Source organism: Lipotes vexillifer, unplaced genomic scaffold (genome assembly GCF_000442215.2).
Source record: "Lipotes vexillifer unplaced genomic scaffold, Lipotes_vexillifer_v1.1 scaffold1011, whole genome shotgun sequence".
Lineage (NCBI taxonomy): Eukaryota > Metazoa > Chordata > Mammalia > Artiodactyla > Lipotidae > Lipotes > Lipotes vexillifer.
This window is the reverse complement of record NW_006787698.1, coordinates 2828624-2843701: the sequence shown is the minus strand read 5'-3', so window position 1 is coordinate 2843701 and position 15078 is coordinate 2828624. Positions and strand designations below refer to the sequence as shown.

The window sequence follows — 15078 nt, the reverse complement described above, 5'->3', positions numbered from 1 at the left end:
CAACGCTATGAGCTTCACTGTGCTGCTGCTGTGTGTGCCTGGCACTGGGATGCAGTAAGAAGACAGATGCAGTAATAAGCCTCCCCTTCATGGGCCTTACCTGTCTGTCTCTTTTGTGCATCCTGGGAGAGTAGAGACAAGGTCACCATCCCTTTCTGCATCCCAATGCCAGGAAGGTGCCAAATCCAGGTGGGTCAGAGTGGGAAACACTGTGAATTAAACCCACAGTGTAAGTCCCTGATGCCCTGATGCCGTCCCAGTCTCCCTGGGAAAGCTGGGTTCCAGTTTGGCCCTGCTGCTTGCTAGCTGAGCTGGCATTAGCAAAGCCGCCTTCTGTGCTTAAGTTTCTCCATCTGTAATGAAGATGGTTGTTTGAATAATAGGGTTAATAAGAGCTTATTAACCGATATGGGTTAAATGTTGTATTCTGCAAACGGAATACACATTTTAAAGTGTATTCACGTGGAATGGGGCCGGGGGGGGGGCGTTAGTGAATGCCCATTTGCTGCTTCGGTCTACTGGAATTGCAAGCATAGGTGGACATCTTCAAATGCTGGGGGAACAGTGGCCGGAGGGCACCCCGAAAAGAAACCTTGTAAGTTTTATTAAGAATGTAATTTATGAGTATGGTCCTTGGTATTCTGGGCGAGTGAGGGGTCGAAACCTTGTGGGTAGGGTCCGACAGAGTGGGACTCTCCCCTTGCCACGCCCCCCTCACCCCCAATTTGGGAGACTGTGCTGTGCGACTCTTGGCGAGCCGCTGCCCCTCTCTGGGCCCCTCTCGAGTGAGGCCTGGGGCCAGGGCCCCCCTCGGCCATCCCAGGCGCTGCCTGCCACGCGGTGACCCGACCTTCTCCCGGGCACAAGCCCAGCTCCGCGCGCGGCCCAAGCCACCCGGTGGCTGCTTGAGGCGGCCCGCACGCTCGGTTTCTCCTTTTCTTTAACTTTTTCCAAAGTTCCATCCTCTGCTGACCCGCCCTTCAAGGTCTGCACCCTCGAGAGGCCCTCCCGGAGCCCCCAGCGCGGACCGCCCGGCGGCGGTCACTGCCGGAGCGCCAGTCGGACGAGCGGAGCCCCGAGCGCCCGGGGGCGGGGCCAGCGCCCCGGCAGCACGCCCGCCCATTGGTTGAGCGCGAGGGCGGTGCTGCGGCCGCCGTCACTGCCTGGCCTGGATTCCACGGAGCGGAGTGCGCCTCGGGCTTTGTGCTTCGCGGCCGCCACTGGCTCGCGGGGGCGGGGCTTCTCCTGCCCAGCGTCCACCCCTCCTGAACACACACATAGATACCTAGAAGCAACCAATCCTGAGGCTGCCTTAGCGGGGAGGGCCCCCCCGGGCTCCGCCTCCTTTCTGGCCTGCATGCGCCGTATTTCTCCGAAGAGCTCCGCCACTCGATTCCAAAAGCATCTGGGAAGCGAATCTACTCGCGCCCGCGGGGGTAGCATTGTCTGGGGAGGAAAGGGGGAGCTTCCTAGCTTCAAGGACGCGACCCGCCCCAATCCCACCATTAAATCAACTAGATTCCAAGGGGAGGAATTTCCCGACTAAGTGCTGCCCGCGCCCAGGGGCTCCGAGGATTCGAACCTCGTCTGTCAGGGTCTGGGGCGGGCGCGGGAGAGAAAGGCTTAGGAATGGAAACAAAGTAAATTACTTTATGGAGTTTATAATATTCACACTTTCAGGGAGAGCCACGAGGCCCTGTGGTTAATGTGTCTGCAGGCCCATGACGCAACTGTTCCGTTTGGAAATTTCTGGAAAGCAGTAATTTTTGGAATAATAAATCTTTTTTTTTTTTTTTTTTAACCACGGCTTTGGAAAGGAATGTAGCAAGATGTTATTAACATATGTCGTGCTATGGAAACAGTTAATAGGGGTTTTGTAAAAAAAGTTTTTGTTTTGTTTTTACCATATATCTACTTAACCGAGAAAAACCAAATTGATTTGAACTTAAAAAGGCAAAGAAACCAAGAGTGGCTGTATTTTTATAAGCATGTTATTTCCCGCAGGGCCTTTGTTTTCTCCCAGTATTCTTTTTCTTGTCAGATTTTAGCATAGTGTCAAAAAAGATCTACGATTATATTAAAAGGAAAAAAAAAATTTTTTTTTTTTTTTTTTTTAACCACGGCTTTGGAAAGGAATGTAGCAAGATGTTATTAACATATGTCGTGCTATGGAAACAGTTAATAGGGGTTTTGTAAAAAAAGTTTTTGTTTTGTTTTTACCATATATCTACTTAACCGAGAAAAACCAAATTGATTTGAACTTAAAAAGGCAAAGAAACCAAGAGTGGCTGTATTTTTATAAGCATGTTATTTCCCGCAGGGCCTTTGTTTTCTCCCAGTATTGCAGCTTTTAACCTTGCTTGGTTATAAATTGGTAACGTTTAATTTTGATGTAGTTTGCAAGTTGACAGAAAACTTGCAAGAATGGTATCTAAGTTCACTAGTTTTACCCCATTTGTTTTATTATCTCTCTGATATATTTATGTACACATTATGTACATATTCATTTTTTCCCCCCTGAATCATCAGAGAGTCAGATGCACGCATATTTTTCCTTTGCCTTTAATTCTTCGGGGGTATTTTCTAAGAACAAGAAAATGCTCTTACACAACCCCCGTATGATGCTTAAAATCAGGGCATTAACACTGACGCAGTATTTGAATCCACAGTCTGTTATATAAATCTCATCTGTTGTCCCAGTGTTGTCTATCATCAATAATATTTCTACCTGGTCCAGATTCCAACCTCGGAGCACACTTGGTGCTTAGTTGCTTTGACTGTTGATTTTGTACTAAGGCAAAAAAAGATCTTAAGAGAAACTTTGTAAAGCTCTCGTTGATGCCTGGCGGCTATTCTGACACAGTCACTACAGGAATATTTGGGGGTAGAATGGTATAATGGATCAAAAACATTTCTTAATCATCTAGCAGAGTTTCTAAAAATGTATTTTTATTTTTCAAATTTTTATTGAAGTATAATTATTTACAGTGTTGTGTTAGTTTCAAGTGTACAGCAAAGTGATTCAGTTATATTAAAAATGTATTTTTAAATAGAGGTCAGTTTTAGAAGGGCGTACGCATACACAGGAAAAAATAAAAATCAACTTGCGGTGATATGCAAGGATGTTGCTACCCACCCTCCACTTCATCCACATTCCTCTCCCCACAGGCAGTCACGGGGCACACTTCTTGTGTCCCTTCCAGACGGACATATGTCCTATTTGTCCTTTTCTTTCCCCCTCATTTTAAGATGTAATTTCCGTACAGCAGAGTTCACCCGTTTTGGCGTAATGTTCTGTGAGTTTTGACTGATTATATAGTCATGTGACCACTTCCACAGTCAAGATATGGAATCGTTCCATCATCTTCCAAATTTCTGTGTGTCATTTGCAGTTCCAGCCCCTGGTTACCACTAATGTGTTCACTGTCCCTATAGTTTTGCTTTTTCCAGGATGTCATATAAAATGGGATCCTAGAATGTGTAGCTTTGGAGACCGGCTTCTTACACTCAATACCCTGCATTTGAAATTCATCCCCGTGTTGTGGAAACCTGCACTTCATTCTATTTTGACGGCTCCCTAGAGTTTGTTGCGTGGAGATACAATGTTTATCCATTCCCCAGTTGAGGGATATTTCGTTTGTTTCCAGTTTGGGGTGATTACAAATGTAGCCACTATAAACATGCAAATACAGGTCTTTGTGTGTACATAAGTGTTTTGTTTTGTTTTTCGCTTCACCGGGTAAACCCTTAGGTTCTGTGGTAAGGATCAGAAGTATGTTTAACGTTATAAGAAACGACCAAACTGTCTCCCACGCTAGCTGTCCATTTTGCATTCCCACAATGTACATCTCTTTCCTTTTTCCACGAACAAGCTATGTTCTTCAGACACTTTTTTCCCCTTAATGCTATCTTGGAAGTGACTCCAACATCAAAATACATAGAGCCACTTCCATTTTCACAGCTGCGTACTATTCTGCTTCCTTGAGCCACGTTAATTTATTTACCCAGTCTCCTGCTTTGGACTTTTACATTGTTTACAGGCTTTTGCAGTTATAAACCCCAATGGTTAATGTCCTGTAGGGTAAAGGGTATCCTTCTCTAGGTGTCTAAGTGCACATATGGTCCCTTGTCTGCAGGATAATTCCTAGCAGTAGAAAATACTGAGGTCAAATTGCACCCGTCTCCTTTGCGTTATAGCACATCTCTTAAACCAGTTGGCATTTCTGTAGATCTCTCTCTGGGGAAAGCATCGTTTGGTGAAGAACCTTCCACTTACTTCAGAGGGTCCAACCAGAGGATGCTGACTCTGCTCCCTCCTTCCCGCTCTGCGGGTTTATTTAGAGTTCAGTTTTCAATCTTCTCAGCGGGGTGTAGTGAAAAAGCCACTTGAGGTGAGAGTTTCAGGAGGGTAGTGGCTGCTTCTGCTAGTGGAACTGGAGACCAGGGGCTCTTGGAAACTTTAGGGGAGAATTGGGAGGAAATTGAGGCCAGCAGTCCAAGGCAGCTTGGGTGGGGGGTGGGGGATGGCAGATGGATGAACAAGGAACTTGTGTGTTTGGACGAGGGAGGTCTGGGCGTGTGGATGTTGCACACACACACATCATGTACCTGTCCTGGGAAGGTGCATAGCTCCCGGACTGCCGGGCATTTTCTTGAGAAGGCTGCCATCGTCTCTGGCAGAAACAGCCTGGGTGTGGCGGCCCTCTGAGCCAGGGCTGCTGGCCCTGTGGCTGTGGCTCATTTGGAGTCTATAAAAGGGCAGGGCAAGGTGCACAGGGAGAGGAGAGTCAGACCCCTCTTGCATTTTCAACTTGCCAGATGTGTGGTTTTCATAATTCAACCTGGGTGGGGGACACTCGCAGTGGCATTTCCATTAAGTAAGATAAAGTACTTGGAAACGGAATGGGAGACACCCAGAGCAGACTTATCATTAGCAAAGTATAGTCTTCAAAAGTTAAAATACACAACTCTTATGCAAAGAAAAAAAAAAAAAAAAAAGCACCTGTCAACACTTTTAACCCTTTAGTGAGGGCACCGGCTGGATGGTAAAGCCAAAGCATGTATAATCACTGAACTAGGATTGCAAAGTTAGATATGGGGACACTTAATGTCCCAGGGGCAATAAACCTGTCATTTTTTGGAGGTTATTTCTTCTATGGGATAAAAAATGATTTACAACGTATCCATCTATAAGTTGACATCTGGCTTCCTGGAGTTGAGACGCTAATAGAAATAGTGAATCCGGGACTTCCCTGGTGGCGCAGTGGTTAAGACTCCGTGCTCCCAAGGCAGGGGGCCCAGGTTCAATCCCTGGTCAGGGAACTAGATCCCACGTGCGTGCCGCAACAAGTTTGCATGCTGCAACTAAGGAGCCCTCGAGCTTCAACTAAGGAGCCTGCCTGCTGCAAATAAGACCCAGCACAACCAAATAAAAATTAAAAAAATAAAAAGTAAATCAATCACAGGTAAGTTTCACTGTATTGAAACTTACCTCTGATCATTTGCCTGGGTTGGCAAATGATCCAGCCCATTGCTTGCTTTTGTAAATAAAGTTTTATTGGGCACAATGCGCTTGTCCCCATAAGGCTTCTCTGGGCTGTTTTCATGCCACAGCGGCAGAGTGGACTAGTTGTGACACCGAACATAAGCCCCGAACACATGCCTTGTGACCCTCCATGGGAAAATGTTGCCAGCTCCTTTGCTGGAGAATGAAGTTCTCAGATGGGCCTCTTAGGCAGGGCTCCAGAGGAAGATTGAATAGCCCTGCGGTTAACCTCTGGCCTTGTTTGTGAGTGTTGGATCGTTTTTCTTAGCATTGTCTAGGCCGGAAAGCTTATGTGTTTGGGAAGTTTTTGTGAGGTCTTTGCTAACACCTCTTTTGAACTTAAGGGCTGACCCTCAGATGCAGCCCCAGCCCAGGAAACAGGCCCCTTCCTGCTCGCACATGTGCTTTCCCAGAGGGTGGAGTCTTTGTGGGTCCTAAATAATTGTCTGCTTTCTATATTGCTTCCTGCCATGGAGTTCCTTGGGTCCTCGTAGACAGATTATTAATGACAATGGAAATAATAATAATGCCCAGAGTAGCTAACTGATATCCAGCCTACACTGTGTCTATCAAAGAATCCAGTTCCTTACCCGCATCCCCTCTTTTAAGCGTGAGAAGGAGTTAAGGGTTTATCATCCCCATTTGACAGACAAGAAAACTGAGGCTGTCATGGATTCTTTAGAGAAAGCTTTGTAGCATGCCTGTGGGTGGAGAGCTGTATGCATGTCACTCGTCCCCCTGACTGGGTGGACCCTGTGGATGGCCGTGTCCTTCTTGAGACCCAGGAATGTAGGGTTCAGAGCCAAAAGATCGAAGTTCGGGTTTTGGCTCTGCTGCATCTCTGCTGAGCAAGTCTTCTCTCCTCTGTGAGATGGAGACAATGTTACTTACCCCGCCCCCTCCCGGGGTCTTTGTTAGAATTAAATAAGAATCCAATGCGGGGGCGTATGAAAATCCTACACAGACATTGGTGGGGTTAACTCCATCCTGCTCCTATAATGGCTTCTTAATTCTTTCTTGATCCATGTAGAAAATCAGACTATGCACCTAGGCATGGATGCTCCAAATTTTCCATGTAATTTTTCATGGTGTTTGTGAAGCTCCTGCAACTCGGAGTTCTTGGATGAATTCCTGAGCCACTGGCTAAAAACTGGGGGCTTAGAACTGCTCCAAAGGCCTTTCTTTGGCCTCCTTTCTGTCTTTTCAGACATGGGTCTACTGAGCTCCTGTTGGGTGCAAGGCCCTGTCCTAGGAGTGGGTGTCGTGGGATCCAGTGCAGTGAATGGAGCAGGAGTGGCCCTGCCCCCTAAGCTCCCCTCCAGACAGGCAGTCAACAAGCACCCAAGATAATTTTCGAGAGTGATAAGTGCTGTAGGAAAAATCTCACAGGATCATCTGTTAGAACGTGGTTCAAGAAGGAGAAAGTGACTTCCAGAGGGGAGGTCAGGGAAGGTCTTTCTAAGGGGTTGAGACCCGAAGGTTGAGAAGGAGCTAGTTACGGGAGGATAAGGGGAGGGTGCTGCAGCCAGAGCAGCAGACGCAAAGGTCCTGTGGTAGGGCTGAGCCAGGGTGTGTGAGGGGCAGGAAGGATGCTGGAGTAGCGACTGCCTGGGTTTGGGAGGACTCAGAGAGACTGCAGGCACTAGACCACATGAGACCCGTAGGCTTTGGCAAGGAGTTTCTTTCGCTAAGCCTCTGCTGTCCAATACAAGAGCCAGTAGCCCCCCCAGTTTTAAAATTAAAATTGAAATGCAATGAAGAGTTTGGTTCCTCAGTAGAAGCCGGAACCTTCTACCGTGTACTCTTGGTGGGGATGTAAAATGGTGTAGCCGCTGTGCAAAGTAGTATGGTGGTTCCTCAAAAAATTAAAAGTATTTTGGAAATTAATCCCTCGTCAGTCACATTGTTCGCAAATATTTTCTCCCATTCTGTAGGTTGTGTGTTCGTTTTGTTTATGGTTTCCTTTGCTGTGCAAAAGCTTGTGAGCGTAATTAGGTCCCATTTGTTTATTTTTGTTTCATTACTCTAGGAGACGGATCCAAAAAGATATTGCTGTGGTTTACGTCAGTATTTTGTAATAACCTAAAAGGAAAAGTATCTGGAAAAGAATAGAAGTGTATATATATAAAACTGAATCACTGTGCTGTACACCTGGAACTAACACAACATTGTAAATCAAATATATGATTCAACAATTCACTTCTGGGTATATACATAAAAGAACGGAAAGTAGAGTCTTGAAGAGATATTTGTACACCCATTATCACAGCAGCATGATTCACAGTGAGCAAAAGGTCTAAGTAACCCTAGAGTCAATTGACAGATGAATGGATAAACAAAATGTGGTATATACACACAATGAAACAGTATTGCCCTTAGAAAGGAAGGAACCTTTTATTTTTTTTACGGCAAAACCAGCTCTATTTATTAATCATGATTTGCACATTCCACATCTCTTATTCAATGACTATTTTTTTCCCCGGCAACTTTGGATCATGACAAGCTTGGAGAGAATTAAAATTCCAGAAAATTTTGCCTAAGAACCTATACAAAGCTTGGATTCTCCCCTTTTTGACATACATGATTGATTTTCATTGTATAAATGTAAGCAGCTACAGTTATTCAAGCTAGCTCATCTTACTGTGTATAGACGTTTTCCTCCTTATCAAGATATAGTCAAGCACCCACTGGTGATGTTGTCAACAAGAGTTCTGCCTTCGTTGAAAAGGAAGGAACTTCTGACACCTGCTACAACATGGATGAACCTTGAGGACATGATGCTCAGTGAAATAAGTCAGACACAAAAGGACAAACACGATCTGATTCCACTCATAGCAGGTCCCTAGAAGAGTCAGATCCATAGAGACAGGAAGTAGATGGTGGGGGCCAGGGGCTGGGGGAGGGGGTGGGGAGTCAGTGTTTCACGGGGACAGAATTTCAGTTTGGGAAGATGAGAAAGTTCTGGAGATGGACCGTGGGGATGGTTGCACGGCAATGTGAATGCCCTTAATGCCACTGAGCTGTGCGCTTAAAAATGGTTAAGATGGTCAGTTTTACGCATATTTTGCTGCAGTTTGGAAAAAAATTGGTTCCCTGTTGCACTAAGCACACTCCACAGCCACAGGGAAGTGGGTACTGTGTTGGACAGCGCCAGTGGAGACCATTTCCATCATCACAGAAAGTGCCATCCAACAGCGATGCTCATGTGGGAGTGTGGCTTCAGAAGCCTCTTCAGTTCCCTGGGTCTGGTTGGTGGGGTCCACGTGGGCCGGAATGTTCATTGCAGCAATCAAAGGGCCTGAGGATTTTGGAGTGAAGAACACTCCCCAGCTTCCAAACCACGTTCCAAGGTGTGCACAGAGTGAGCAAAGAAGGCATCCAGGGAACAGGCTCTGCTGTGGCCGAGGTCTTTCCAGCCTCAGGGAAGCCATCGGTCCAGGGACAAATTTGCTGGCAGCTTGGAAAGGGAGGGCTGGTCATGGAAGCCCAGGTCAGATGCTGAGGGACCAAAGTTAAGGGGAATCAGGAAGTCATGAGTAGTGAGACATCGGGAGAAAGGGGATGTGTTCCAAGCTGCTGCAGGAAGCCAGGGCAGAGTCCAGCCTTCAGTGGACATGTTCGGTTGCATCAAATAAGGAACTCCAGCCACAGGATCCATGCACAGCCTCTGCCCGCCATCCGCAGAGCCCTCTCCTTTCCCATTCATGATCTCCTGCAGGTCACAGCAGAAATGCCACCTCCCCTTACTTCCAGCACGGTGCTTGCTGTGTATGCAGTTGTACTTTTAAATAATGAATATGTCTCCTCCATTGGACCACGTGGTCCCAAAGGCAGGGTCTGTGGCCACCATGTTCCTGCAGCAGCTGTAATCTCTAGATCAGTGCAAGCAGATGTGTGTTGAAGCAATGAATGACCTTTGGGCCATTTGCCTAACCTCCTTGCGCCTCAGTTTCCCCACTTGTAAAATGGAGATCATTATCTATCTATTTATTTATTTTAAAGAGTTCTTATCTTAAAAAAATTTTTTTAATTAATTAATTTATTTTTGGCTGCATTGGGTCTTCGTTGCTGTGCGTGGGCTTTCTCTAGTTGCGGCGAGCCAGGGCTACTCTTCATTGCGGTGCGCAGTCTTCTCATTGTCACAGCTTCTCTTGTTGCGGAGCACGGGCTCTAGGCACGTGGGCTCAGTAGTTGTGGCTCGCGGGCTGTAGAGCGCAGGCTCAGTAGTTGTGGCTCATGGGCTTAGTTGCTCCGCGGCATGTGGGATCTTCTCGGACCCAGGCTCAAATCCGTGTCCCCTGCATTGGCAGGCGGATTCTAAACCACTGCACCACCAGGGAAGCCCCAGATATATCTATTCACACCAGTATTGCAGCTGAGTGCTGGAGCTGGCTTGCTCAAGGCAATTGTGTAATTTTCAGGAAATTTGGTTCTCAAACAAGCTGCTGTTAACATTTAAATGACATCAACTTACAATTAAACAAATTATGTTTAAAACAAAGGTAATAAATACTCCAAACTCACCACTTCCTAATCATCTCACTACATTTTCCTACGACTTATGCTTTTGAGGTTATTTGCTACTATTGTATCTATGCAATGGACGTACTATTTAATGCTGTGATACTATGTATCTCTTACTGGCTCCACGTTCAGTCACTATAGGTGGGGTATCTTGAAAGGAACCGTGGTGGGAGTATTTACACCATGGAAATTGGCAAATGCTGTAAAGCAGAGCATCTCTGCCCCGCTCCCTGAAGAAGCTCTTAAATATCTACAAGTACATCACTGGCTTGGGGGCTGAAATGAGTTAATAGTTGTGCCTGGCACGTAGCAAGTGCTGCAGAAGTGAGCTGTTACTTATTATTTTGTTTGGCTTGCACTTCCTCATCCAGATTTGCTGTTGTGCAGACAGGAATTGGGCAAAGCCACTGACCAGCTGTTTTTCTTTCTCTCTCCAGTGTGTCCGACCATCTGTAAGTCTCACGGCTGCACCGCTGAGGGTCTCTGTTGCCACAGTGAGTGCTTGGGCAACTGCTCTGAGCCTGACGACCCCACCAAGTGTGTGGCCTGTCGCAACTTTTTCCTGGATGGCAGGTGCGTGGAGACCTGCCCGCCCCCCTACTACCACTTCCAAGACTGGCGCTGTGTGAACTTCAGCTTCTGCCAGGACCTGCACAACAAATGCAAGAACTCTCGGAGGCAGGGCTGCCACCAGTATGTCATTCACAATAACAAGTGCATCCCTGAGTGCCCCTCCGGGTACACGATGAATTCCAGCAAGTGAGTCCTGGGTATGGGTTCCGGGGTTGAGGGCAGGTGGTAAAGAGGGGAAGGGGCATGGGGTTGGTGTTGGTGATGCTGCCTATTAAAGCTGTGTGGAAAACTAGAGTTAATTGACTGTCAGTGAGGAAGCTGCTGGTGATTATTGACACGTGTGGGTCTCTCAGTTGCCATCCCTGCTTCCTGGTTTTGGTGCTGGCCTTTGGAACAGGAGTCAACAAACTTTCTCTTGCAAAGGGCCAGAGGGTAAATATTTTCTGCATCTTGTATACCAAAAATTTAAAGCTTTCTATGCTTAGCATTGAAAATGGAAGTCTTGGGCTTCCCTGGTGGCGCAGTGGTTGAGAATCCGCCTGCCAATGCAGGGGACACGGGTTCAAGCCCTGGTCCGGGAAGATGCCACAGGCCGCGGAGCAGCTAAGCCCGTGCGCCACAACTACTGAGCCTGCGCTCTAGAGCCCGTGAGCCACTACTACTGAGCCCACGAACCACAACTACTGAAGCCCGCGTGCCACAGTTACTGAAGCCCGTGTGCCTAGAGCCCGTGCTCCGCAGCAAGAGAAGCCACCGCAATGAGAAGCCCGCGCACCGCAACGAAGAGGAGCCCCCGCTCGCCGCAAGCAGAGAAAAGCCCGTGTGCAGCAACAAAGACCCAACGCAGCCAGGAACAACAAATAAGTACAATAAAAAAAAAAAAAAGAAAGAAAATAGAAGTTTTGGTTTTGTATACAGCCCTTTACATGGTCCGATTGTTCCCACTGCTGTAGCTGCCTGACTCTCAACCAGGATCAGAACTCAGATGTTTTAAATGTTTTCTCCAAGCTGGATCTGGGTGGTGTCCTGAGATTAACCTGGAGTGCCAGGAAGGACTCAATTCTAGATGGTTCTCAAGGCTTTGTTGTCTTTTGAAGGGCCATTTCCTACTATTTAGGTGAGAAAAAGCAAGATTTTCTCTCCCCGACGGTGAGTCAGATTTCCTAGCCACATCTCAGACTTTCTGTTCATGCTGTTAGCTTCTCAGATGAGCTAGTTTGGTGTCTCAGGGCTGTAACTGAGTTTTAAAAATCTGTTTCCTGATTTTTATGTTGAGGGTCTGAAAAAAACAAACCAACCCACAAAACAACACAAAAACAAATCAGAAACAGACGTACGTCTAAGGGCCTTGAGCTGACCTGCATACGTAAAAAACCTTCCTCTTCAGACTTGAAAATTAGCCAAGTGAGCGGGTTCTGGTGGGAAATTTTATTTCCCTGAGTGGGGAGGGTGGGAAGAAAAACAATCTTTATTCCGGTTCCTAGGAGCCTCTCTTTGAGTGTTTGTGAAACCTGCAAGTACGGTATGTTTTGTTTTACTCATTTTTTGATAAAACCTATCAAGTGGCTTTGTTGACCAAAAATAGGCTTCTATAAATCACCTTTGCATTCCAGACAGAGCTATTTTTTCTTCTTTGGGGCCATTTTATCAGTAAGATTGGGAAAATTATCATATTCCTCTTGATTTATTTGTTTTTTTTTTTTCACGTTTGAGATAAAGCATGGATATTAACATCTTCCACTAAAAGACGTTGGCTTTAAAGTTTTTTTTTTTTTTTTTTTTTTCCCGTTTGAAATAAAGCATGGATATTAACATCTTCCACTAAAAGACGTTGGCTTTAAAGTTTTTTTTTTTTTTTTTTTGATCATAACAAAGATCTGAAAAATAGAACAGCTTCCTTTGATGTTTTGCTGATGCCGGTGACCCCAGGATTGAAGCCCCAGGAAATTGACAGCTTGTCCTGTGATGCTTGGGACGTTTACTGAGTGAAAGAGGGGATAGTGAGGGATGTTAATTGTGACCCATCATGGCAGTATCTTACTTTGTAGGTTAAAAAAAAATTTTGTTTTCCTTCTGAAGCTTTTATTTTATTTTGTGAAAGACTTCACTGCTGTCGTGTTTTCTAATGTGGTTTGTTATTAAAAAGGGCCAGATATGTTTTCTTCCATTCTTTTGGCTTATCTGGGAACTAGTTCTTTTTTATTTTTTTTCTTTTAATATGTATTTATTTATTTACTTATTTGGCTGCACTGGGTTTTAGTTGCGGCACGCGGGATCCTTCAGTTGCGGCACACGGGATCTTCGCTGTGGCATGCGGCTCTTTTAGTTGCATCACGCGGGATCTGGTTCCTTGACGAAGGATCAAACCCAGACCCCCTGCACTGGGAGCGTGGAGTCCCAACCCCTGGACCGCCAGGGAAGTCCCTGGGAAGTAGCTCTTGATATTATTAGAGCCGAGGTCTGGGAACCCATGTGGGTTCATTAAGAGGCGTCACCATCTATGGTCATTCCCGGATACCTGGTGGGGTGCTCTTTAGTGAGATGAGGAGGATTAGATATTTGGGGTGCATGTTAAGGGTGTGGAGAATTCTCTGCCTCTCGATCTTCGCGTGGCTGGTTTCTCCTTGTCATCCAGGTCACAGGCTTAAACGTCACTTCTTTTGAGACTCCTTCCCTGTATGACCTTCTTTCTGAACTAGCCATCTGGTTACTCTTGGGCACAACGCTCCATTTTAACTCTTTTCATGCTATTTACCACTAGCTGATATTTTAATTGTCAATTTATTAATTTTCCCCAGCGAGACCATACGCTTCACGAGTGTATCAGCTAGCTTATGCTGTGTAACAAACCACCCCAGCACTTAGTGACTTAAAACGACACTCATTTATGATTTCTAATGAGTCTGTGCATTGACTGGAGGTTTGTCTGGCTTGGGCTGGGTCAGCTCTGATGAGGTGGTACAAGCTAACCTCTCGTATCCTGCATGGGCAGTTGGGACCTCTCTCCATGTGTAGCCAGGAAGGGCATGCTTTACTGGGTAAGTACTTCTTAAGCCACTGCTGTATCACATTTGCTAACGTCGCATTGGCCAAAGCAATTCATATGGCCAAGCCCAGATTCCATGGATGAGAAGGCAGACTCCACTTCTTGGTGGGAAGGGCTGGAAAGAACGTGTGGATTTCCCACAGGGAAAGTAGGTTGTTTGTTCACTCATGTGTGCCTGTGGTTTATAACTGCCATTGGAAAAGGGCCAGATAGTAAATATTTTCAGCTCTGAGGTCTGTATGGTTGCAGCTACTCTACTCCGGCCTTATAGAGTGATAGCAGCCATTGATGATAGTCAACCTGGTGGTTGTGGGCGTGTTCCAATATAGCTCTATTTACAACAACCAGTGGCCAGCTGGAGTTGGCCTGTGGGCTGTAGCTTGCTTACCTTTGGCTTGGAGCATCATCTATCACATGATAAATGCTCAGTGAATATTTGTAGAACCAACAAAAGAACCCAAACATTTGGTCATTATTCTCTTTCCACCCCAGCTGCTCTGACACCAACTGGGTGTACTGCAATAGAGCTCAACCTCAACCACCTGGCTTAGCATCAGACCCACAGGTTAAAGCCTTGGTTCTCCATCAGACCAACTTTACTTCACATGCCAGCCACAATTTGGGGGTCCCCAGGTCACCCACACTTCTGATTGGCTGGCTATAAATTTTGAGGCTCCCACAAACCCCCTGGGTTCAATAATTTGCTAGGACAACTCACAGAGCTGAAAAAAAAAAAAGTCTATACTATTCTGTTGGTCCAAGCCTATTGATGGTAGCACCTTGGGTTAGGGATGCTTGCGGTGCTTACCTGGGCATGCATCACTCATAGCGAGCTCTACAGACACTCTCCCATGGGGGCCCCTATTTATGGCTGGGCCAGCTCTGAGGTTCCTATTATGATCCCAGGATGCACTTCAGTGAGAAACCATCAGGGAACCTCGAAGAACAAGATTTGTTACTCACAGGTCCTGGAGGGCCACACAGTGGAGTTGTGGGGAGCAGGGGTGGGGAGAGGGAGAGAGGGGAGAAAAAGAGTGGGAGGGAGGAAGGGAGAGTGAGAGAGAGGAATACTTGGGGGGTCTGCTTTTATTAGGGTATGAGAGTGGGGTGTCTAGGGTTTTATGGGTTCACTCTATGGTGAATTTAAAGCGTAAGAGCAGGAATTAGGGCACAGGAAGGGGGAAGCAGGGTCAGTCAAGTGGTCAGTTATCTAGGTTCCCCAGGGCTTTCTGAAAGAGCCCCCTTCATGGGTGGGGGAAGCCTAATTCCTTATCTGGTTGTTTTGCTAGTGGCTGGGGCATAGACCCGGGGTTACATTTACTCAAGACAGATGTCTTTTTTTTTTTTTTTGCGGTACATGGGCCTCTCACTGTTGTGGCCTCTCCCGTCG

At 46.4% G+C, this 15078-nt stretch overlaps 1 protein-coding gene across 2 annotated transcripts in view; it reads left to right on the top strand.

Moving 5' to 3' along the window:
* INSR (insulin receptor) overlaps positions 1-15078 on the top strand; it is a 125383-nt gene that overhangs the window by 65217 nt on the left and 45088 nt on the right. For both annotated transcript variants that reach the window (XM_007460586.1, XM_007460587.1), the window contains exon 3: positions 10507-10828. In XM_007460586.1, the coding sequence (XP_007460648.1) occupies positions 10507-10828 (322 nt within the window). The remainder of the gene's footprint in view (positions 1-10506; positions 10829-15078) is intronic.